Genomic DNA, 22,484 nt, shown 5'->3' on the forward strand with positions numbered 1-22,484 from the left:
AGGTACGCAATGGAATTGTCCAAGAATGCTCCGACGCCTGGGAGAGACTTATGGCCGGAAAGTCCCAGCGTGGTGATATGTCCTTGTATGTCCTCACTTCATTCATGCGAAATAGACAACGTTTATCTTATACATGACTAATTCTCCTCTTTAGGGCTAATGTCAGTGTCGAGGGCTCCGCCGACCGCGCTGATCAAAGCAAGATCGAATCCATCCCCGCTGGCCAGGACCTCCGCCCCGCTCCAATTGATGGCAGCGTTGACAAATGGTTCTTCATTTCAGGTGCTGCTGTTTAAATCAGTTCAATTAGCATATCTGCATCGCGGGTGGTGTTTATTAGCCTGAGCCGAAAGATGTTTTTGTTCTCCTCTTCATGGCGAGATGGGCTTTTTGAGATCACAAGTTACATGGAACAGAACGTCTCATAGAGCAGAACCTCGATGGTTCCCACCAAAAAAAAGTTCAAAGAAGCTTTTTTGCTCAAATGGCGGTGTTCTGTCTTATGGAATATTCTATTAGATTCATTTTCATTATATTATGAATCCCATAGTTTGGTCCCCGCAAGGCAAAGCAATAAAGGCATTCTGAACCATTTTATTCTCCATTTCCTCTTTCTGCCATTACTTCACCTCTGTCACCAAGACAACCAATCCAGTCAGCCCTACAAATGCCGCATGCTAGGCCGAATGTTGCATGGTGAATCGTTTCAAGCCGCCCGATTCGATTTTGATAGGAACAAGAATTGAAGAGATATCCAAGTAAAAAATAATTCTGGCATTGGGAACTCCGTCAAATTCACCAATTATAGTTTTGTCATTCACAGACCCTCTATCTCATCATATTGTACAGATGCCCGCGTAGTATGTCCATCCATATTCCACGCAACATATTTGCTCTAAAACACCAACCAGCATCCAAAAACGTGCTCAACCCTTCAAACTCTCCTCTCTCTCAATAACTCTCCCAACGCGCCCTAGTTCTTCCAACACATCATGTACCGACATTTGATTCTTTCCCACTTCGAATCTGAGCTCCTTGCCATTGCGGAATCCGATGGTCATTTCCGGCAGCTTCGGCGAGTGTCGAGGGAGCTTCGTCACGGATATTTTGATGTGTGAAGAGCTCGAGGGCGATGCGGTCGTTGGTGTTTGGAGGAGGGAGAGGACCAGTCGGCAGGGTTTGGAGAGTGGGGAGAAAGGGGAGAAGGAGGCGCGGAAAGAGGAGATCGTGGAGAGGGGGAGAGACATTGCGGAGAACTAATATCAGGATCGCGTAGCGGAGAGGAGCTGGGGAGATGACGGTGAGCGAGTTTGCGGTGCAAAAGAGTGGTTGGGCCGTACGCTATGTCTACCGACGACCGTTGATGGTCTGTACTTTGAATGTTTTCGGGTGGTGCGGCTAAGATTCTGCTGTAAAACGAAGGTCGGAAACGTAACTGGCTATGCGATTGAGGTAGAAACAATTGGATTTCGTTAAATCGTCAGATAGTAAAGCGCAAGAGATGTCAGATTATACTCCGTACTGAAGCTGCAATGTGCAAATGATTTGCAGCCAAATAAAATCGATGTTTGCATTCTTGTCAAACATGCTTGGTGCCAGCTTATCAACATCGCTGCCATCTCAAGGTTGCAAGACATCCAATTCAATGAACGGGATAATATGTGTTATTCTGTCCGCCTCATGGTTCAGTATCGTTAATATGCGGATAATGAATTTGGATCCAATTCCAAACCGATAATCCACTAATAACCTAGCCAAACACCTGCACCATGTCTTCACCGGCGCTTCAACAGCATCTCACAGCTCTCTCCACCACCTACAAACAAACCCTACCTTTGATACAACGCCTAGAAAAGTGGTCTGATACTCCGGGACAAGGCGATGATGCGCGTATCGAACTTGGTGCGGAGATCCATCTCCGGCTCAAGGAAATGGAAGATGAAATGGAACTACTAAGAGTCGAGGTTGATGAACTGGAGGCAGGCGGCAGCAGAAAAAGGGAGAATGAGGACAAGGAAGCAGAGAGGGAGAGAATATTGATCATGTCCAGGAAGTTGGAAGCTGATATGAAGACGTGAGGCGCTCCGGATTGCTTGGTATCCATGTTGCTATGTTTCCGGGACCTGTAAGAAACGTACTTCCTCGGATGATTGATCGCTGACGTTTAAACTCATATATAGCATCCGAACACAATTTCGAAAAGCTCAAATCCAAGCAAAACGCAACGCGGAAGTAGCCAAGCAGAAAGAACGTCAACTGCTGTTTTCGAGGAATGGCGAGGACGGAATACCGCGGACCAAGGCTTCGCCAAAGCTCACGCAAGATGATTTGATTGTGAACGCGTCAAATGATGTGACTGCTGCTTTGAGACGAACCCATCAACTAATGCAGTCAGAGCTGTCTCGGAGCCAATTTGCGCAACAAACACTAGGTAACCGCACCCAAGCCCGGAGTTCTATGAGGCAATGGCAGATAACTAATGCAACTTTGGCCTAGAACAATCCACGGCGGCGTTAAATTCCTTATCGGAATCATATAGTAACCTTGATACCCTTCTTGCTTCTTCGCGCTCACTTGTGAGCTCCCTCCTCCGCTCACAAAAGTCAGATACGTGGTATTTGGAAACTGCATTTTATATCCTGGTGGGAACTATAATTTGGCTACTATTCCGGCGTATATTTTACGGCCCACTATGGTGGTTACTCTGGCTGCCGGTGAAGATGGTCTACAGATCCATGTTTGCAGTTTTAGGAATGGCAGGCTTATCTGGTGGCACGCAGAAAAGTGCCATTAGCGTAGATTACTCGACTGGAATAAACACGGTCTCGACTCCGACGGTGGCCTTTTCACCAAGTTCTATAGCGGGAGGTGGTTACTCAGTGGAGCATCCAGCTGCAACACGGACGACTGCGGTGGAACCCAGCAACATATCGGGGCAAATAGCGGAGATGGTGGAAGAAAGGGAAAAGGAAGAGAATCGTTATCGAGAAGAGGGCACGAACATCGATGGCAGCTCCCCAGAAGAGAGGCAACGACAGGCGGAAATGCCACGAAATCCGAAAAAACGGATGTGGGAGGAGAACATTGACGAAGGAGGGAAGAAGGATGAATTATAGACCTTGTCAGCATGAAATAATGACACGATATAACCACTCTCTTGGTCCCCAAAAGTGTGCATCTGATTAATTGAAGTTCGCAATCATGGCACGTGACAGACGCGTCGGGTTTCGCGACTGCGCTCGTCTTCAACATCAGCATCGCAAAGCTCACTCCGATTCCTCCAACCTTTAATCCCACAATCAATCATGGCGGCTAATTTTTTCAGCAACAAGGCCCGAGCTGCTGCTGCTACTAATGCGGCAGCGTCAAAATCAAAATCCACTACAGGCGAGGAAGATAAGTCAAGACTCCAGCCTTGGGTGGAGAAATAGTATGCTTTGGACCTTCAAGTATAGAGTCGCAGTTGGTGCTAACCTAGCTTTAGCCGGCCAAAAACACTCGATGATGTAGCTGCTCAAGATCATACCGTAACCGTCCTGCAACGGACTTTACAAGCTTCGAATGTACGAGACTTTTAACCAGCTTTTCTGTCCGAAATGCTCATCCATCTAGCTTCCACATATGCTTTTCTACGGCCCTCCTGGTACCGGCAAGACCTCCACGATTCTCGCCCTTTCGAAATCTCTCTTCGGCCCCAAGCTGTACCGCTCACGAATCCTCGAACTGAACGCTTCCGATGAACGAGGCATTAATATCGTGCGCGATAAAGTCAAAAACTTCGCGCGCACCCAGCTTTCACACCCGCCCCCGCAAGATTCGGAGTATAGAAAACAATATCCGTGTCCGCCGTTTAAGATTATCATTTTGGATGAGGCGGACAGCATGACGCAAGACGCTCAAGCAGCTTTGCGCCGGACGATGGAAAGATTCTCAAAGATCACCCGGTTTTGCCTCGTGTGTAATTATGTTACGAGAATAATCGATCCATTGGCGAGTCGTTGCAGCAAATTCCGCTTCAAAACTCTGGATGGATCAGCGGCTGGCGGTCGTCTGGAAGAGATTGTCAAGGCGGAGAAGTTGAGAGTTGACGATGGCGTTATCGATGCGCTGATTCGATGCAGTGAAGGGGATTTGAGAAGGGCGGTCACATATATGCAGAGCGCGGCGAGGCTAGTTGGGTCCGGGCTGGCAGGGAAAAGTGGGAAGGATGAGGGCGGCGACGAGGAGATGCCCGACGCCGATAGCTCGGGAGTTATTACTGTACAGAATGTGGAGGAGATTGCGGGTGTTGTTCCGGATAATGTGGTGAATCGGCTGATCGACGCTATGCAGCCCAAAAAGGGAGGCTCTGTATACGAAGGAGTTGCGAAGGTCGTTACGGATATTGTGGCCGACGGTTGGAGCGCCGGCCAAATACTGTCACAAGTAAGAAGCTCCTTGTCTCCAACAATCAGTTTTCTCCTTCAGCTAAACATATTGCGCAGATGTATCAAGCAACTGTGTTTAACGAGTCAATTCCCGACATTCAAAAGAACGACATTGTTATGATATTTTCTGAGTTTGATAAACGACTTATTGATGGTGCGGACGAGCAACTCTCGATATTGGATTTAGCACTGAGCATTTCCGGAATAATGAGCCGATCATGAGGCCCAAATTTCTATGAACCGGCCGATTACGCTGATACTTCGCCTTAACCGATGCCTTACAATTCTCGATCTGAACCAGGACCACGACATCTCAGCCTCCGTTCATCGTGCATGGTAATGCTGGAATGGTATGGCTGAGTGACAAATATAAGACTGCCCTTCTCCAACATTGATTGGACAGTGGGGGGCTGTCCACCAGAGCACAGAAGATTTCTGTTTAAAATTCACCATCCCCGATGAGGCTTCTATCATATATGGAACCCCCTCCTCTAAAAAGGTGGGGAGTTGTCATGAAAGAAGATTTCGACCCAGTCATCAATGATATGGCTATATTAGTTGAGTAATTCACAAAATCTCCGTGATCCCAATGTTTATATGGATGCTCAAGCTACATGTCTAAATTTTTACACAAAAATGACACAAGCCTGTATCTAGTCAAGTCGATAAGGGTAGTTTGCCCACAAACTGATTCTTAATATGAACAAGAAGATACTATCCTCGCCCAGTCCATCTCCCAACTTGAATAATAGAGGCTGTAAGTGCTGGCAGCAGGAATGATGACTGACTACTCCGTAGGTCAGTTCTATTTCGCTGATACTCCTTAAACTCCCCTACAACAGCGGGAAATAGCTCCTTAGAGGTAGGCTGGGTTATGGGCCCTTAGAAAGGGATATCCCATGCCTAAATTAGGATGAGCAAGCCATGGAACTTCAGACTAATTGGAGCCAATATAAATCATAATAAACCACCATTAGAAAAAGAAATATAAACTAAAATCTATCCAGGTATTCAAGAGAACTAGGGCCATGTTTGCTTTACCCCTTTTCTCTCGTTTCTCCATATATGTGCGGAGTAGGGCACTCCCAACGTTAAACGCTCTCGACTTTCCTTTATATCCTATCTGTATCGACATCCCTGTTTCAGTAGCTATTAATTAGCATTACCTTCACTAGAGATCAATTTTGATATCTAGACCAGTCATCAAGTAGGGGCACTCCCCCTTCCGAACGATTTGGCTCAGCTACGGCATTGGGAGTGTCCGTGTGCCCCGTCGGTTCATGTGGCTCGCTTTTGATTAAACCTGTCAAGTCGTTTCTGGTGGTATCATCTCGGTGGACGATTTGTCCCATGGTCCCTTGACTCTCTCTGGATCTGAGCATGTCCGTATTCAGTTGGGGCGGAGACACATTTGGGTGCAAATCGTTTGGCATTGTCAGCGTTGCTGCTTGTGGAGCAGGCCCCGGAAATTCGCTTCCGTTGCTATCAGAGGCATGAGGTCGGGATGGACAATTTTGGCTAGGTTCAGAATCTGCAGTGGTAGGAGAAGTGATCGCGGTTATGTCATGGCAACCTTTGACAAGATCAGTCTTCTCTTGTGATTGATGCACTTTGTCTGGGAGGTCTTCCTTTTCTATGCCCCCCAGAATCTTTTGATCCATATCCTCCGTAGATGCTGCAATCCTTGGATCTCCAGCGCCCACAACGTCTGTTTGTAATCCAGGGCCTTCAACCACCTGAGCTGAAGGATCCGGGCCGCAGAAAACCTTTGCACTTCCTTCCTGGTTTTGGTATTCTTCTTGCAGTGGCTTGCCTTGGCCCGATTGCTCGCTGTTGCAAGGTTTAGCAACATTTATATCCGTATTCACAATGCTAGGTTCCTTGGCTGTTTTGGTTTTAATAGCCTGAGACTCTTGCCATCCCTCCGCCCACACTATCGCTTGAGACCATATCCTATACTCGTGCGGTGTCCTGATGTCCCGAAGTGACACAATAGCCGGAGTAATAACGCATGCGATATTATTCCCATTCAGAGTTGTGTTTTCTGCACTAAGTAGCATTGCATGGTGCGCCTTCATCAAGTCCGAGCCGTTTTCGAATTCGCTCAACTGAGGCGAGATGGAAGAAAGGCACCTGACGGGAAGACGCTGTTCCCAAAGCATCAAGGCGACGTCGCTTGTTTGCCGTATAATGCTGTAGAGCCTAAGATAGCGAGTATTCTCTTGTGACGCATTGCTTGTAGGTTTCATAATGCATTGTGCGCCCTTTAGAAAAGATGTAACCATTTCTGAGTAGCATTTTTGCCTCAAGCTCTGGAGTCGGGTCCATGAATCTTTTGGATAACAATAACCACCGTCTATTTCATCTGCACGAAACAAGCTCACTGTCTGCCCAACCCATTCGTTCATTCTGCCTTTGTATTCTGCCTATTGTGAGTGAACGGGCAAAGAAAAAACGACCTGATAAATAGGAGAGAGTGTGTAACGAAATAGCAATCCACGTACTTTTTGGGAGTAGGCTATTGAAAATGTCAGCCATTTTCTGTACATTGGCTGAGTGGCCTTCCAGAAAATGGAAAGGCTGGACAATGATGTTATTGCAAATGAAGTGAGAGAGAACCGTTTGCAGCAGCATGTACGGTCCCCGGCGTAGAAGTTGAAAAACAGCCACTGCATTTTCAATATCTCGACATGGCATCTCTGCATTGGATCCTCCCATCAGTCTTGCGAGAGCAGGTGAAACATCACTGTTAACGGCCGTAACAAGGCTGTGCTCCTTAGCCCAGCTTTGGCACTCTTGAATAATCTTGAAAAGGGAGTCTCGAATGACCTGGTCGTCCGTCCTGAGGTGCCTATAACGTTTTTGAATATCTAGAATCGACTGATGCAACTTGTTCACTTGCTCTTCTAATTCCAACACGCGTTTTTCGGAGGCTTTTAATGCTTTACGAGCGTTTCTACCCTCTTGTACCAATTGATTGATAGACTTCTTCGGTTTGGGCTTATTTGCAGCTTGACTGGAGGCACCACTTTTCCCGCCTCTTTTTCTCTTTGCTGCCGGAGCTTTAGTTGCGCTGCCGGTTGCGTCGCTAAAATTGGAAGCATCATCGTCCTAGAGTACAATATCAGAAAGGATTGTCAGATGAGCACCGGGTAGCCCTTACATCTTTATATTTAGGTGCCTCTGCACCGGTACCGCCGTTTTCAGCCCGTTTCCTTTTGGTTCCTTGATTATTTTGCTCAACTTCATAAGCCAGCTCATCCTCAAGTATATGCGTTTCTTCCATCTCCCTTATCGATTGTCTGGTGGCGGGAGGCATGTTTATAATGACCACTGAATCAAGTCTCTGACGCCGGTTCATTCAAAATAGAGTAAAGGTTGAACCGTGCAAGAACCTTAGAAATAGCGAAAGTGACTATTCTCAAAGTCAGAGCTACTAAAAGTGAGTTTCATGAAGCATCCTCTCACTTGAAGATCCTAGATATAAGGGAGAGCTTGATGGCCGATACTGCAATATAATCTCAATATAATGAGGATATAGGCAGAGTGAGCCTTTATTATCTTAACAAAAGTGCAAAAGTCTTTGTGTTTTCTGATTCACCCTTGATTCGATTTGAAATATATCTTTGAATCAACCATAGACCGACTGATCCGAGTTCACGAAAGGGAACCGTTTTCAAGGTATCGACTGGGAGATAGGAAAGTTGGACCTTCTAGCCACAAGAACGAGAACCCCTTTCCTTCACTTTCGAATGAGGATTTGAACAATAGCAACTGGGCTTTCATAAAAAAGCCAAAGTTAGCATTCATTGCACTTACAACCATCCTAATTTTCCCCGGAAGGATCGCGAAGACCGATTATCAAAGATGGTTCACATTTTCGAGTTGGGTCAAATTGAACCGGGAGCTGAAGATAAATGTGAATACGCACCAGTTCATTACTGTTGAGAAGCACGCTAACCTTCCAGTCGAAAATTCGGATGGAGAGTCAGAGGAAGGGTGGGTTGAGACATCAACCTCTGTCTCTGGAAAGCGGAAAAAGAAGCCTAAAGAGAGCGCTCGCAAAAAAAAGCGTATGTATGGAAGGCTAGAGGCCAGGCCATGGGGCTAATTTCACACGACAGGGAAAACTGCACGGTCTGCGAATCCCAAGCCGAAGGAACCACAAATCAGAAACCGTCGTATTGTTGGCGTTGATTTTGGCACCACATATTCCGGTAAATTCCTGTTCATATATGTCGTTGAAAGGCCTGCTAACAAGTATAAAGGTGTCAGCCTTGTGGACGCACTAGACGACATAAAAGGAGTTCAAATAATCAGGGAGTGGCCAGGGTCTGAAGACCATAAGCCAAAAATCGCAACAACTATTGCATACCAAAATGGAAAGCCATTGTGGGGAGGCCAGGTAAAGCCAGGCATGCAGTCGTGGTCCTGGTTTAAGCTGGGGATGGCCTCGAAGGAATGCGCAAGCACGGAAGACGACCCATTGCTACAGCAGGCGGTGGGCATGTCCTTGATGAAATGCCCTCCCGGAAAAACGCCGCAAACTTTGTGCAAAGACTTCTTGACCGGCCTTTGCAAACATATTATGACCAACTTGGGCAAGGAATTTGGAAAAGCATTGGACGTAACTCCACTTGAATTTGTTTTCTCAACACCAGCGGACTGGGGAGAAGTATATATAGAAAAATTGAAGAGAGCAGCAAGGGAGGCCGGTTTTGCGACGAAACCTCTGGACGGAATCTTCACAATCGAAGAGCCAACAGCGGCCGCGCTGCTGACGTTTGAGCACTATCGCCAGAAGCCCGTGGTCCAAACACTGTTTGAGGTACAGGCAAGAAATATTTAACGTGTACAGCTCCAAGACTCTGCTAACAGTCGACTAATAGGCGAAGAAAAATATCCTTGTTGTCGACATGGGCGGAGGGACCGTGGTAAGAAACGCATCTGAAGCAGTGCTTTCCGGGAGGTTTCAATAACAGATGAGCCGTTCAGGACCTGATTACGTATCAAATTGAAAAGATACGTCCTTTCAGAGTACGCGAGGCTTGTCAAGGCGCTGGTAAGTTGCCGAGCGAGGACAGTCCATCACATACTAAAAGAACACATAGGGGCCATGTGCGGCGGAACCAGTATCGACCGGGAATTCCATCGATTGATGGAATCAAAGTATGGCTCAGTCTTTTCGGGAAAATCTGCTAAGGACATTAGCCAAGGAAGCCAATTCATGAAAGAGTTCGAAAACATTAAGAGGGCATTTGACGGTGAGCAACGAGAATACACCGTTTGCCTAGCCCTGGATAGGGAGAGCGGCAAAGGCTATGACGCTGAGTTGGGCCAAATCTCGCTCACAAGGTATGTATCCCTCTGCCGTGGATCTTTTGGAGAGAAAAGAATGGGATCTAAATCTCTATATTAGGGAAGAAATCTGCAACATGTTTCGCCCGGTGCTAGAGAACTCGTTTAAATTGGCCCTCGAGCAAATCAGAAAATGTAAAGAAGAGAACGGGAATCCCCTAACGGTAAGGAGGTCTTGATAAAGTAGAATGGTGGGCAGGGACTGAATCCAAGTATGAAACCAGGCCATTATCCTCTGCGGTGGGCTCTCTGATAATGCATATGTCCGGGAACAATTTCAAGAATTTTGCAAGGCGCACTCAGAGCGGGAAGAAACCCAGGTGCTTGTGCCGCCAAATTCATGGTCAGCAATCGCCACCGGAGCAGCTCTCTCACGTATTAGCCAAAAGCCAAAGATAAGCAGCCATGTATGCCGCTGGAGCTATGGAATTTCATTTCATAGACCGTTCAATCCCAATCAAGACAGGGAAGAGGATGCCTTTAACTGCCCGATAAACGGAAAGCGGGTCAGAGGCCAGCTGAAATGGCATATAAAACGGGTATTGTGATTCTGCGTCTGAGCAAAGTCCAAGCGGCTAATGAATGCAACCAACAGGGAGAAAAGGTCAGACAAACATATAAGTGGCTAGAAGGATATCTCGCGCTCGATAGCAGAGGGCCACTGAAGGGACAGCTGCAACTTTACAAGTGCAAAGACGCGAATCCTCCCAACTATATCACAAGCGGTAAGTCAAAGTCCCCATCGTACAAGGACAAACTAAGGAGTTCGCACAGACGTTCAGTTACTTGGGAGCTTGAGCTTGGATTTCTCGAGCCTCCTGAAGAGAACCGGAAGCAGGAAACTGCAGGGTATCAAGGTGAAGATCGGCCACCGCATCAGAACGCAGACGGGCCAGGTGGAATTCGCACACCGAATCAACGGAGGGAAACCGACCGAGTGCACGAAGTTCGAATATGAAGCCATCCAAGAATCGGAGCCACCTGCAGAGAGCGACGCGGGGGACGGCGCATTAGACGAGGCTGAAAGCGATGAATATGACGACGACGATGGTTTGCTGATGGGCTGGTAACTAGTTATTTGATGCATCTTGAGGTTTTGATTGCTTCAACGTTTAGCGTGGATAAAAGTGCTTGAACCTTGCCTTGGGCTTTTAGATAAAGATGAAGTCGAAATATAGCCACATCTCAAGCTCTTGACTCCTGATAACTGGCAAGTGTCGATTCATTCTAGGCTGGCTAGGGGGTCCGAGCAAGACATTTAGGGCTCCGTTTAGGGGCTGTTCTAGGAGTCGAAGTCGGCAGCATTTCCAACGAACAGACCAGCAAGGTATGAGAGCATTCGCCAAAAACTGCGTGATTATCCGCACTCGAGCCACGATCGTCAGCAATGGGATTTCGATTCCAACCGGCCCATGGTGCAACTTGACAGCACAGACCCGGTTGTTGCATATAGGACGGGAGTAGCAGCCCGACAAGCATCATCTCAAAGCCAGTATCCTTGGTTTCTAGCTGGTTCTTTTAAAAGGATCAAATCCTCTCAATATAAAAAGGTTGAGTCTTGGTTATACATTGATATGGCCTCCCAACAAGCGTACTGTAAACATGGCCTTGCTCTCCACGTTGGTGCAGCTGCTAGCACCGCTATCCATTGTTTTCATTTGCATCTCTCTCGGTAGAGCACTCTTTCGCCCTGCACAATCCACCCTGTGGTCGCAGCCCGTAGTTGGGCTCCGGAAGCAGTGGGCTGCGTGGCTGCGAGCAACACTGCGGTCGTCCTACAACATCAAGCAGCTGGTATTCGAAGGCTATACTAAGGTAAACCCTTTCTCGATTGCAGCCTCGTCGCGAGCAACTAAACTTAGCTGTTTTTGTTAGTATGGTAGCGCCGGTTCTGCTTTCGTTGTTCCTAGCATCGATCGCGGTCCAATTATGCTAATTCCGCCGCGCGAGGTCAAGAGAATCTACACTCTTCCTGAAAGCGCCCTGGATGTGCGCGCTACGCAGCAAGAAACGAACCAGACAAGATGGGTAACATGGGACAAGAAACCAGCCGAGGACAGCTTTGTCTTCGATGTCATCCGCCAGCAGGTCACGCGAAACTTGAAGCATCTTACTCCAGTTATCGGCAGCGAGATCCAGCTCGGCTTTGAGCGGTGCTGGGGCGCCGAGACGGAGTGGAAAGAGATCAAGATATGGGATACCTGCTGGCAGATTGTCACAGGGGCTGTGAATAGTGCGCTTTGCGGCATGCCTCTCTGTACGTGGACGCTTCTGCTGGCCCGAGAAAGGAGCCGGAGCCACAATACTCACTCTTGCTAGGCCGCGACCCGGAATTCTTGAAAGGATGTCAAGATCACTCCTTGGTTATCATGGCTGGGGCGATGGCCATCAATGCCTCCCACAGCCTGCTGCAGCCCATCACGGGGGGTTTAATCTGGTTGACGTGCAATGTCTTCTTCAAAAGGACCTTGAAGAAGTGCATGCCCGTGGTGAAGGAAAGACTGGAGAAGACAGCAAAGTTGAAGACCGACCCTACCTATGACTGGACGCCGCCTGTAAATCCTCCCTTCCTCGAGGATCGATGCCTTGCACTGCTGAGGAGTTGGAATCAAGAAGCTAACGCTCAAGCTCGTAGAAAGACGCGATTCAATGGATCATCGATGAGTGCTATGACACTGGTAATCTCGCACGCCTGGACCCCAAAAGCATCTGTTTCCGCCTACTGCTTCTTAACGATGTCTCGATCCCTTCGACCTCGTTTTCAGTGCAGAGCTTCATTGTAGATCTCTTCACGGCTGATCCCACGCGTGGATTCGTCGAGGCGTTGCGCAAGGAAAGCGAAGCAGCGTTTGAAGAGTCCGGGGGAATATGGACGGTTGATGCGGTGAAGAAGTTGAAACTTGTGGAATCCGCGATTCGAGAGTCGATGCGGCTTTCGCCTCTAGGCAGCATTGCTTTGCCTCGAACAGTAATATCAGCTCCCCCAGTCCCTCCCTTTCCCCTTTGTTACAGGCGGGCTCCGGGAGCTCATGCACGGCATATCTGACGTGGAATCGCGCATAGGTCGTGGATCGAAGCGGAATATCGCTTTCGAGCTCTGATACCATCCCGCATGGTGCCGCCGTCGCGGTTCCGATTGAGCCTATCCATTATGACGAGGCGATTTATCCGAATTCCAAGAGCTTCGACGCGTTCCGCTTTGCGCAGCCAGACTCTGTGCGCGATATCATGGCGAAACTCGCTCCGAAGGAAGACGGGCCCGAGAAATCCAACGAAGACGCTGGTAAACGGACGACGACGGCGAATCTCGACGAGGCGTTCTTTGGCTTCGGGGTTGGCAAGCATACGTGCCCGGGACGGTTCTTCGCTCTCAACGAAATGAAGATTTTCGTGGCGCACATGCTGCTCAACTATGATGTCGAATACCTGAAGGTGAAGCCCGAGCTGGTGGACTTTGTTTGGCTGAAGATTCCGTGGAACAGCGGCACCTTGCGAGTGCGGCGGCGGTTGAAGAGGAGTTGAGGAGCGAAACTAGCCGCGCAAAAGACGTTGAAAGAGATCTTTCGAGCATGATGGACTCTCTCTTGGGCATGGATACACAATACTTTGATCTGAAATGGAATTCAATATCTTTAGATATCTGGAAACCGAATATCACGCTATTACTCTAGAATTGATGATGCCTAACTACACTCCGTGTGAAACGCAGCGACTTCGATCTCCCCCAAGAAGCCATTCAATTCTTTGGAACAGCCACAATGACCGACTGCAGATTGGAATCGTACGTGAAGATGTCAATGATCTTGAGTCCCGCTGCATCAAGCAGCCTCATCCACTCCGCCAGAGTCCGCTCTGCTCCCGCGAGGGTCGTGGCCATGAGGATACTCTGACACGCCGCTTGCCATGGCACCTCGGACGAAGGGACAACCACCTCGTCAATGAGGATGCGAGACTGCGGTCCCAGCGCTGGAATCAGGGCCTTGAGGACCTCCACGCACTTGTCGTCTTGCCAGAGATGCATGACATACCGGAGATAGTAGTACTTCGCGCCCTGGATGGGGTTTGGCTTGAAGCAGTCGTGCTCCATAAATTCGACTCCTTCAAGCGGCTTTGCGAGCGCCAGAGTCTCTGGAATCTCCTGCACGATGACCCGGCCAGGATGCTGTGGGAATTTCTTCCGGAAGACGAGCGCCTGGTCACCAGTACCGCCGCCGACGTCCACTAGGATTGCCTTGTCTGGTTCATTGAACGACGCGATTTCGTCTTCGATGGGGAATGAGTCGACCCAGTCGCGATTCGGTCTCAATGCAAGGAACTTGAACAGGTTCCCAAAGGTCTCTGGGTGCTGCTTCATCCACTCAAAGCCGCTCAGCTTCGTGTCGAATGCCTTCTGAAAGACGGTATCATGCGTTGATGTGATCGACGCATTCTCCCTCTCTTTGAGGAAAGCAGGGAAAGCGGAAGCAATAGGCCTCAGGACGTCGAAGCTACAGTTACGTTAATCGCGGCCAGATATCTGTTTCTTGTTCGGCTCTGCTTACGTGTAGGTCACCGCGCCAGCTGCATTCGAGTCAGCGAACAGCTTGGTGAACCGATTCGCAGCGTATCCACCGGCTCCTACCTCTTGGATCAGGCCAAAGGATGCTTGTCCGCGCAGGATGCGCCCTACTCAGCGATCAGTCCGCCTGTCCAGACATAAAGGGACAAAGCAAAGTTACCAAGCAAGTCAAACGATATGCCCGTCTTCTCCACCAGCTCGGAGGAGCTGTAAGTGCGCTCAACGAGAGACTCAAAGATTTTCAAATCTACCCCTATTTTAACTAGAGCATGCCGGAGCGGCTTATTCAAATTGGATGATCAGCTCAAAATGGATGCAATGGGCCAACATAGGGCCACTTACACCGCCTGCCAGTTTCAAGATAGTGTCCCAGTCACTATCCAAAGACGATTGCAGCGCATCTAGCTCATTGCTGATTTTTATCTTGCCCACTTCGTCTGCTTGTGCGTGGAGCTCGCGAATCTGCTGCACAATTGCATCCATTTTCAACTTCAGAGTGATTTCAAGAAGCGCTCGAAAGGGGCGAACTATATATTTTGCAAGAGCCTTGAATGTGGAAAGCCTTTATCGATTATCACTAACTAATGAGTACCATGGTAGCCCGGCCTATTGGTGGGACTTGGTATCTATATAGCTCCCCTACGTTGCACTCTATATGTTATGTATTGGACTGTCTATGATCAAAAGTCCATACCCAGACGGACACAGGAAGAACAGCAGGGGCGGGGAAATGGAAGATATCAAAGTGCAAGTTTTCGGCGCAACACCGATTTCACGTGTATTCTTTATTCTTTCTATTTACCCGCTCCTATATCCTACTCTAATTTACGCCTCGATGCTGCAAATCTATACGACTGAAAAAATGTCAGTGTCCGGCCTAAATGCCTGCATGTCATCCTGATGCTCCACAAGCAACAAAAGTACGTAAATAAAAGAAAGCAAATGACCAATCTCGAAGCCTCCTTCCTAAGGGCCATAGATCGTCGGCGGCGCAGGAAGAATGAAGCTTGGATCGTTATCATGGCCAGCCACCCCGTTTCCTCTTTTTTTTGCTTTTTCATGCCCTGTCGTCGATCCGCCAACCGCATAGAGGGATCATGAAGAGCGCTTTCGAAAATTACCCGGGAACAGGGCCCTCCTCGAGCTCGTCGGTAAGATTCCATGGGCGGAAATGGCCATGGAGGAGCAGCCAGCCCTCCATCTTCATCTGCACCAGTCCGCTCCTAGTCAAATCCCCACCTCTTTCGCGTTGTTACACCATCGTGGATGACATCAACCAGAGATTTGTATTCCAACTGACATGCACATCACCCACGGGTTGTCAGACGTATCACAAGATGTCATGCATGTCGCAGCACGGCCCCGTCAAAAGAACCAAGCGGCAATTTGAGGGGCTCGCAACCACGGGTATCAGGCACTTTGGGAATGGAACCTTGAGGGGTTGGAGAGCAGAATCGATGAAGGCGAGAAGAAGTGTGCCTCGAGGCGGGGGTTTAGCCGGGACATTTAAGTCTCGACCAGCTAGCTAGTTAGCTGTTAAATATATTAGTTAGTTAATAGGGGCAACAGGGAAGATTAATCGAGATGACCTTTCAGGGCGCCATCCTCGTCGGTCAGGTTCAACCTCTTCTCGGGGCCTTTGGAGAGCTTTTCTTTCCGAAACCTAGGATTGATGGTGGGAGCGGATGGCAGCGGATAAGAACAATCTGACCAGGTAGGGAACATACGCGAAATCTAGACGGTTCTTTGGTTCTTTGATACTGCAATCCATGGAATGTAGTTGTGCATGTGTTTTGAGTGGTGGATAGCAAGAAGTGGCTGATCGCTTGTGGATTGAGGAAAAGGAGCTCGCTGTCAGATCTCAGAGTAGTTTGGTATTCGACTCTAACTATGCAAGGAAAAGAAAGTGTAATACTTGATTATTCCTAAGGATCACATAGAATTGTCGCCCTGTCTTTGCTATTTCACAACGTAGTAGATAAACTAGCCTGCCATCGCAAACCCCTATCGTTCTTCCTCCAACGGCACATCCGACTTCAGCTCAATCTGTCGCTCAAGATGCTTCATTCGAACCGTCATCAATCCTGTAACATTAGAAATAACAGGCCGTACACTTCGCCAACCGATCATCTTCTGAGCCAAAGGCGTCATGCTTTCCACAATGCGCCGCGGCATCGTCATATGTGTTTCGTAGGGGGTGAGCTGGCAGGTACCCATGCCCAACAGCAGAAGTCTGCGATGCTCAGGATTACCCTCATCGTGTGGACATCCGCCGTGCACAGTTCCCTGGTACATGATCATTGCATCGCCGGGCTTCATCACCGCACGCACCGCCAGATCAGGAGACGGATCTCCGATCCTCTCCCACCGATGACTCCCTAGAATGACACGAGTTGCGCCGTTGAATTCAGTGAATTCCGTCAAAGCGGTAATAATGCTAATAGCGGGCACCGGCGACCCGGGCTTGATATATTTGAGGATCGGGTGCGTTCCTTGGTCACGATGTATCTGCTGGATGGGGTTTCCAGGAGCCATTTCCATCGCCATCCCGTTCAGCAACCAGTAGTCACCATGCTCTTTGAAAGCAATCTTGCAAATATCGTGCAGGATTGGATTGTTCAGGATATCATGCCGGAAAGTCTTGCAGGTCGCCGGAAGGTCGTTCATCCACTTTGTGGTTTTGGGCAGCGGCATCGTATAAAACTCCTCGTTCATTGTCCCTCCGGGAGTCTTTGCCGAGCGCACGTCTAAGTCCTGGTTGAAGCGCTGGACCACGTCGGGCGAAAGCCATCCCTCAACGATGGCGGCACCATCTTCTTCAACGACTTTCCAGATCGTCTCTGGATTTTCACTAACGGGAAACCGTTTGATTTGGGGCTTAGAATCACCAATTGCGACCATTTTGGCTGACCCTTGCTGGCAGGTATGCTTTGTTCAAATCACAAGGTATAAAGCACTGGAAGGTATATTTTCAATCATTGAGGATTCAACCCAAGAACGGGGAAATATCAAGCAGGCCAGGGCACTGATCTTTATCAGTGGTAATGATGGCACACCACCTTATCGTAGCATTGATTTGTAGAAGGCTTGATCATGTGGTGCTCCCACCACGGTTTCTCGGAATCCAGCAAGAAGGCAAATCATCCCACAAGTTGAATTCTGAATGCTTGATGCTGAAAATGTCATGGCCGGGTTGAAGTTTGAACGATCATACTTGATAAAGGCAGGGAAGTTGGATCCCAATCCCCGCTCACATCCCTCTAGGGTATAGATGGTCATCTGCGGGCTATTGTGATACCAGGTTTCTGAGTATACTCTCGCAGAGACTCGTCACGCTGGAGATGGCGTTGCGGGGAAAGCGAGCACAGACATAGCAAGGCTGGCTGATTGATATGCACCGCTGACTGGGATGGCGACAGTTCCTCTAGGCGGCATTGCATCTAGAGCCTCCTACGGTTTATCCGGATATATTCTCAAGTAGTCACGATTGTAATAACCGTCATCCGGAACTTTGTGATCCTGGATATGACCGTCCTGCCGATCGCCAATTTTGCTCCGTGGCATACTCAGGGTATATTGCGAAGATGCTATCTGACCTCCGACGTTTTATTGGTCAAGGTGTGGCTTAATGGGGTATGTAAACTGATGTCCCTCATCTCAACTAAACATACAGGCTGCCTCCTGACCATGTTGGTTTCGTATATACATACAGTGTGACGCAAGAGACTTGGAGCAAGAGAACAGTGGGAGTTGAAACCGGGCATTTGGAGCCAAGGTGCTGCGACTGATGGGCTCAAATATGAATCAGATTCACAAGCGTTCATCTCTACCATTAGCGTCCACTCTCTCGGTAGCCAAGGATGGCCATATAGTGCCTCAACTGTTTTTTCCGTTTTCTCTCCCATTTGCCATCGGCATAGCTTCCTCGAGGATTTTCTGTTCGTCTTTCTCACAAGTTGCCCACGCTTCCTCAATAATCGCCCGCCGTTTGGGATCCCTCACAGTTACTGAAGCTTTGAAGTGTGGAACCTGGTTGAAAGCAGACCCGCCACCACGAGGTCTCATCAGCGCCTCTGCATCGAGGTCTACCTGCCTACCTCCCTCGAATGGGCGACCGATGTTATAAGCCCAGAACAGTCGAGCAGTATTGAGGTAAAGAAGATCCCTCGCCAAATGCTGTCCAGGGCATCCTCGTAATCCAAAACCGAAGATGATATGGGGAAGGTCAGGATTATCAATCCAACGCTGAGGTCGGAAAACGAACGGGTCCTTGTAAATATTCTCATCGTGGTCCATCGCAAAATGGTTGAGAACGATTGTTGCACCCTTGGGGATGCGGTAGCCCTTGTATTCAATTTCTTTACTCGCTGCACGCGGTGCCCCAAGTGGCGAGAACGCATGCCAACGAAGAGATTCCCAGATAAAAGCACGGACCCATGGAAGATTGTCTCGGACCTCCCAGCCGGGGAGACGGTCTTCGCCGACCACACGATCGATTTCACTCTGGAGCTTGAGAGCCTCATCCGGATGAAGAATAGCGGCCAGCATGATAATGCGTATAATCTCGTAGGGTGTAAGAGACGCTTGGTATGTGGATCCGATGCAGAATGCCAGCTCCAGCTCGTCCATCCCCTTTGCCTCAGGTCTTCGTATGTACTCCTTGGCCCAATTCCATGCTGGGGTCTTCAATGCCGCACGAAGACGCGCAACGTAAATATCAGCCAGTTTATCACCCACTTCATCTAGCTGTTTTCTCCACTTGTCGGTACCAGGAAGGAATCGAAGAATTGGGAAAAATTCGCGAAGCATTGCGGTGCCCTGAAACATAGACTCGGAGATGCCTCCCAGTTGTGCGACAGCCTTATCAATATCAAGCGATTCTGGGTCTTCCTCGGGAAATCGGTGTCCATATGCAATTCCCAAAAAGAGGCTACTTGCATGACGGCGCAAGCATTGTGTAAAGTCTTCATTGTGGAGGAGGTCAAAAAGTAGCTGCTTCGATTCGAGATCTTGAATTCCCCGGTATTTTATCGCCATCGAGGGTTTTAAAACCGCGGCCCTAAGTGCCCTGTGGACTAACCATTTTTGTCCGTATGGCAACGCTGGGGTAGTCAGGCCTTTTAATGCACGCTCTAGCACTAAGAGCTGTGGCCGGGAGCTGAAAACTGCGTTGTGCTTCTCCAAAAAATTCTTGACGATGTCATGCGAACTTATGATTATGGTAATCACGCCGCCATTATTGACGGACATAATCGGGCCATATTTGTCGCTCCATTTCTTATAACCCTCCCACGCAAGGTCTTTGGGCGCCTGGTGGAGGTTGCCAATAAACGGAAGCCCACGCGGTCCCGGGGGCAAAGGTAGCTTGTTTCTATCAGGGTCCAAAAGCACGCTGCGTACCCAAAGGAGAGCCCCAATGACAACCAGACCGGCCAGCAGATGGGGGGTCTCGAGGCTCGAAAGCGGTAGGAAACGACTTTCTAAAGTCATCGGAACGAGCAACGTGGACGGGGCCTCCTGTTGCGCAGTACAGGTAACGGATAATAGTACGAGGCTCACAAATGGGAGCAGTAGAATCGATATCGTGAAACTAGTAGAATAATAGAATATAGAAAGCTCTTAAGTATGACTTCAGATGACAGAGGGGGAAATCTGCTTTCAACGCAGTCGTGTTCGGCGACAACCCACTTGCTGACCTATGGCGCTCCTCAAACTGCAAGTTCGCACCCCGGACAGGGCGAACACAGGCGGGGATACGCCGGTGCATTAGACCTTGACATTCTGACCTTCGTACTTGATCGCCATGTTCGGCCATATAACAAGCCCAAGAAGTGATTGAGCCGGGAAGTCCAATCAAGAGGTGCCTCGATTCCCGACTCCCGACACCCGGCTCCCAAGAAGTGCATTGGAAACAAAGCTGCAGATCAGTCCTAAATTAGTTCCCGTCGATTTAGAATCGGGCTGCATATGTGGACAAGGCATGGGTTTGAAAATCGGGCTGGCTGAACGACTTGAAAGTTGAGAGTCTTCGCCATTGATATCAAGAACCGCATTGAAACGGTGCAGGGTCCTCAGTATTTCGTCCCGCTATTTGCAGGGAGAGTCAAGACAATCAGTTCCACTCCTCGTGTAAAGAGCTCTGTACGCTCCCTTCAACTTCAAAATCATAGTAATCTATCCTTGCTCTTTTCGTCTACTACCAGATAAGGCATGTCGCTGATGAAGCAGGAAACTTAGGGGCGCGGCCAGCGCAGAATCCATGTGAGTCAGCGACATGCAACGAGCAGAAGATAACCGGGGACCAGCGGAGCCGAGTTCAAATTTCCCTGGCTGAGATATTTCCATTGCAGCATTGTGTCGCCCGCCATGACAAAGCCCGCGATAGCATATATTCAAAATGCCTATCCTGGTCTTCGAATATCGGTGTGATTTCACATTGTCAATCGCTACCATCAATATTATTCCTTAAGCCACGCCATGACAGTCATCCGAGGGTCCCCGAATTTGACTGCTTTCGAGTCTCTAACTCAAAGGACCAAGTTCACCAACGGGAGTCAAAATGCCTGGTGGCACAAAACCGGCCCCATGCTAGCCAAAGTGCTAAGTTCAGCGAACTACACTCTAGAGGAACAGCTCGAATACCTCGAGTTTTTCTCGAAAACTCTCGTCCCTCAATTCGGGCCTTATCCGCAAGTATTTCGCAGTTCCATTACACGCAGCGGTCTCCCTCTCGAGCTTAGTATCAATTACCAGCAACATGGAAAGCCGCCAGTCGTTCGTATCGGCTATGAGCCTCTCAGTGTCTTGTCTGGAACCGATGAAGACCCTTTCAACAGAATCCCACCAACTGAAACTCGTCTCAGCACTCTCGAGTATGCAAAATTGAGGGATTCAATGTTCAACTATGGAATCAAGCCCTCAAGGACCACACTGTTAACGATGCCGAGCAAGCCTCCCTTCGAGGAACAGATATCGAAGGGGGATATATCCGATCCCAAACAGCATTCGGATTTGATCTTATTAAAGGCGGGAAAATATCGGTCAAGGGCTACACCTTTCCGGCCTTGAAATGCAAAGTCACCGGGAAATCCATGGCACAGGTCATGGCGGACTCCGTCAGAAACATGCAACATCTTGTTGACTGCTCTCAGGCGTTTTCAATGGTAAACGCATACCTGAAAGCCACCGCATACGATGAGAGGTCATTCTTCTCCTGGGACTTTGTGAATCCATCAAAGTCCCGCCTGAAATTGTACACTGGTTCTAACAACGTTACTTGGGAAAAACTGCAGGAGGTCTGGACGCTTGGTGGAAGGCTCAGGGGATCCACTGTGGCCAAGGGACTTGAATATCTCAATCAGCTTTTCAACCTGATCAAGCTAAAGGAAGGAGAGCGCAGTATCGAGGTGGCTTTCGACGATCGCAAGAATTCCTCGAAAACAACGCCTTTGCTTTGGAACTATGAGATGCGAGCTGCCGACCCAAACCCCCTGACGAAGATCTACTTCCCAGTCCACGGGGAAAATGATATGCAGGTTATCACTGGCGTCGCACAGTTCTTTCGCATGATCGGCCTTGTTGAACTGGGTAACTCCTATGTAGCCAAAGTCCAATCATACTAGTAAGTCTCCCTGCGATGAACGCTTTGCCTCAACTGACGTGAACATCAAATAGCCCAGAAGTTGATCTCAGCACAACCGAGCGTTTTACCTCCTGGATTTCTTTTGCGTACACGGAGAAAACGGGGGTCTATTTGAGTACCTATTATCATTCCTCGCTGGATAACCCTTGGGAGGGAGAGGGGGAAAAATGAAGTATCAACTGCCACTCCAGCGCCGGTTCCAGATATATATTAAGTAGCACAATGCAATATCAGTTTATAGTAAGCACTTGTAGTGTTTGTCTAAGCAGAACTCGCCCTGTTCGCCCGTCCAAAGACTTCATCGTCTGTCGGTGCGCAGAGCAGATTGAAGAGATGTCGTTGAACTGCAAAAATGTCACATGCTTGGCAGCTTAGTCAGCACATATTATCATCTCAACCTCAAACATCGGATTTCAATGCGAGAGAGTCTTTGCATTAGATATTCCTGCAAAATACTAGCTGCCAGAACAGTACATTATTGAGAGAAACACGGTGTCAC

General features: G+C 48.8%; 11 protein-coding genes across 11 annotated transcripts in view; 6 read left to right on the forward strand and 5 right to left on the reverse strand.

Moving 5' to 3' along the window:
• Window positions 1-296, forward strand: part of UREG_07653 (inorganic pyrophosphatase) — a gene marked incomplete at both ends in the record, with an annotated part of 1,708 nt that extends 1,412 nt beyond the window's left edge. The window contains 2 exons of the mRNA XM_002582834.1: window positions 25-85; window positions 155-296. Coding sequence (XP_002582880.1) covers window positions 25-85; window positions 155-296 — 203 coding nt within the window. The remainder of the gene's footprint in view (window positions 1-24; window positions 86-154) is intronic.
• A 630-nt stretch (window positions 297-926) lies between these two features.
• Window positions 927-1,247, reverse strand: UREG_07654 (uncharacterized protein; the record flags this gene model as incomplete). The annotated part of the gene is made up of 1 exon (XM_002582835.1): window positions 927-1,247. The coding sequence occupies one exon, from the start codon at window positions 1,245-1,247 to the stop codon at window positions 927-929; it is 321 nt and encodes a 106-aa protein (XP_002582881.1).
• Window positions 1,248-1,769: 522 nt separating this feature from the next.
• Window positions 1,770-3,116, forward strand: UREG_07655 (uncharacterized protein; the record flags this gene model as incomplete). The annotated part of the gene is made up of 3 exons (XM_002582836.1): window positions 1,770-2,074; window positions 2,181-2,431; window positions 2,497-3,116. The coding sequence occupies 3 exons, from the start codon at window positions 1,770-1,772 to the stop codon at window positions 3,114-3,116; spliced, it is 1,176 nt and encodes a 391-aa protein (XP_002582882.1).
• A 189-nt stretch (window positions 3,117-3,305) lies between these two features.
• Window positions 3,306-4,649, forward strand: UREG_07656 (activator 1 37 kDa subunit; the record flags this gene model as incomplete). Its single annotated transcript, XM_002582837.1, has 4 exons — window positions 3,306-3,430; window positions 3,479-3,563; window positions 3,613-4,425; window positions 4,485-4,649. The coding sequence occupies 4 exons, from the start codon at window positions 3,306-3,308 to the stop codon at window positions 4,647-4,649; spliced, it is 1,188 nt and encodes a 395-aa protein (XP_002582883.1).
• Window positions 4,650-5,605: 956 nt separating this feature from the next.
• On the reverse strand, window positions 5,606-7,746 carry UREG_07657 (uncharacterized protein; the record flags this gene model as incomplete). The annotated part of the gene is made up of 3 exons (XM_002582838.1): window positions 5,606-6,849; window positions 6,932-7,538; window positions 7,591-7,746. 3 exons carry the CDS (start codon window positions 7,744-7,746, stop codon window positions 5,606-5,608), a joined length of 2,007 nt encoding a protein of 668 aa, XP_002582884.1.
• A 548-nt stretch (window positions 7,747-8,294) lies between these two features.
• UREG_07658 (uncharacterized protein) lies at window positions 8,295-10,855 on the forward strand (the record flags this gene model as incomplete). The annotated part of the gene is made up of 11 exons (XM_002582839.1): window positions 8,295-8,346; window positions 8,396-8,500; window positions 8,552-8,644; window positions 8,696-9,255; window positions 9,317-9,361; window positions 9,450-9,489; window positions 9,539-9,782; window positions 9,847-9,949; window positions 10,010-10,192; window positions 10,381-10,510; window positions 10,560-10,855. 11 exons carry the CDS (start codon window positions 8,295-8,297, stop codon window positions 10,853-10,855), a joined length of 1,851 nt encoding a protein of 616 aa, XP_002582885.1.
• A 532-nt stretch (window positions 10,856-11,387) lies between these two features.
• Window positions 11,388-12,831, forward strand: UREG_07659 (uncharacterized protein; the record flags this gene model as incomplete). The annotated part of the gene is made up of 4 exons (XM_002582840.1): window positions 11,388-11,600; window positions 11,661-12,042; window positions 12,105-12,340; window positions 12,421-12,831. The coding sequence occupies 4 exons, from the start codon at window positions 11,388-11,390 to the stop codon at window positions 12,829-12,831; spliced, it is 1,242 nt and encodes a 413-aa protein (XP_002582886.1).
• A 690-nt stretch (window positions 12,832-13,521) lies between these two features.
• On the reverse strand, window positions 13,522-14,826 carry UREG_07660 (uncharacterized protein; the record flags this gene model as incomplete). Its single annotated transcript, XM_002582841.1, has 4 exons — window positions 13,522-14,272; window positions 14,327-14,450; window positions 14,504-14,624; window positions 14,686-14,826. The coding sequence occupies 4 exons, from the start codon at window positions 14,824-14,826 to the stop codon at window positions 13,522-13,524; spliced, it is 1,137 nt and encodes a 378-aa protein (XP_002582887.1).
• Window positions 14,827-16,347: 1,521 nt separating this feature from the next.
• UREG_07661 (uncharacterized protein) lies at window positions 16,348-17,244 on the reverse strand (the record flags this gene model as incomplete). Its single annotated transcript, XM_002582842.1, has 1 exon — window positions 16,348-17,244. The coding sequence occupies one exon, from the start codon at window positions 17,242-17,244 to the stop codon at window positions 16,348-16,350; it is 897 nt and encodes a 298-aa protein (XP_002582888.1).
• A 975-nt stretch (window positions 17,245-18,219) lies between these two features.
• Window positions 18,220-20,148, reverse strand: UREG_07662 (uncharacterized protein; the record flags this gene model as incomplete). The annotated part of the gene is made up of 3 exons (XM_002582843.1): window positions 18,220-19,714; window positions 19,903-19,933; window positions 20,130-20,148. 3 exons carry the CDS (start codon window positions 20,146-20,148, stop codon window positions 18,220-18,222), a joined length of 1,545 nt encoding a protein of 514 aa, XP_002582889.1.
• Window positions 20,149-20,740: 592 nt separating this feature from the next.
• On the forward strand, window positions 20,741-21,965 carry UREG_07663 (uncharacterized protein; the record flags this gene model as incomplete). The annotated part of the gene is made up of 3 exons (XM_002582844.1): window positions 20,741-20,766; window positions 20,877-21,117; window positions 21,207-21,965. 3 exons carry the CDS (start codon window positions 20,741-20,743, stop codon window positions 21,963-21,965), a joined length of 1,026 nt encoding a protein of 341 aa, XP_002582890.1.
• Window positions 21,966-22,484: the final 519 nt, after the last annotated feature.

The sequence above is a fragment of the Uncinocarpus reesii genome, genomic scaffold (genome assembly GCF_000003515.1).
Source record: "Uncinocarpus reesii 1704 scaffold_5 genomic scaffold, whole genome shotgun sequence".
Classification (NCBI taxonomy): Eukaryota; Fungi; Ascomycota; class Eurotiomycetes; order Onygenales; family Onygenaceae; genus Uncinocarpus; species Uncinocarpus reesii.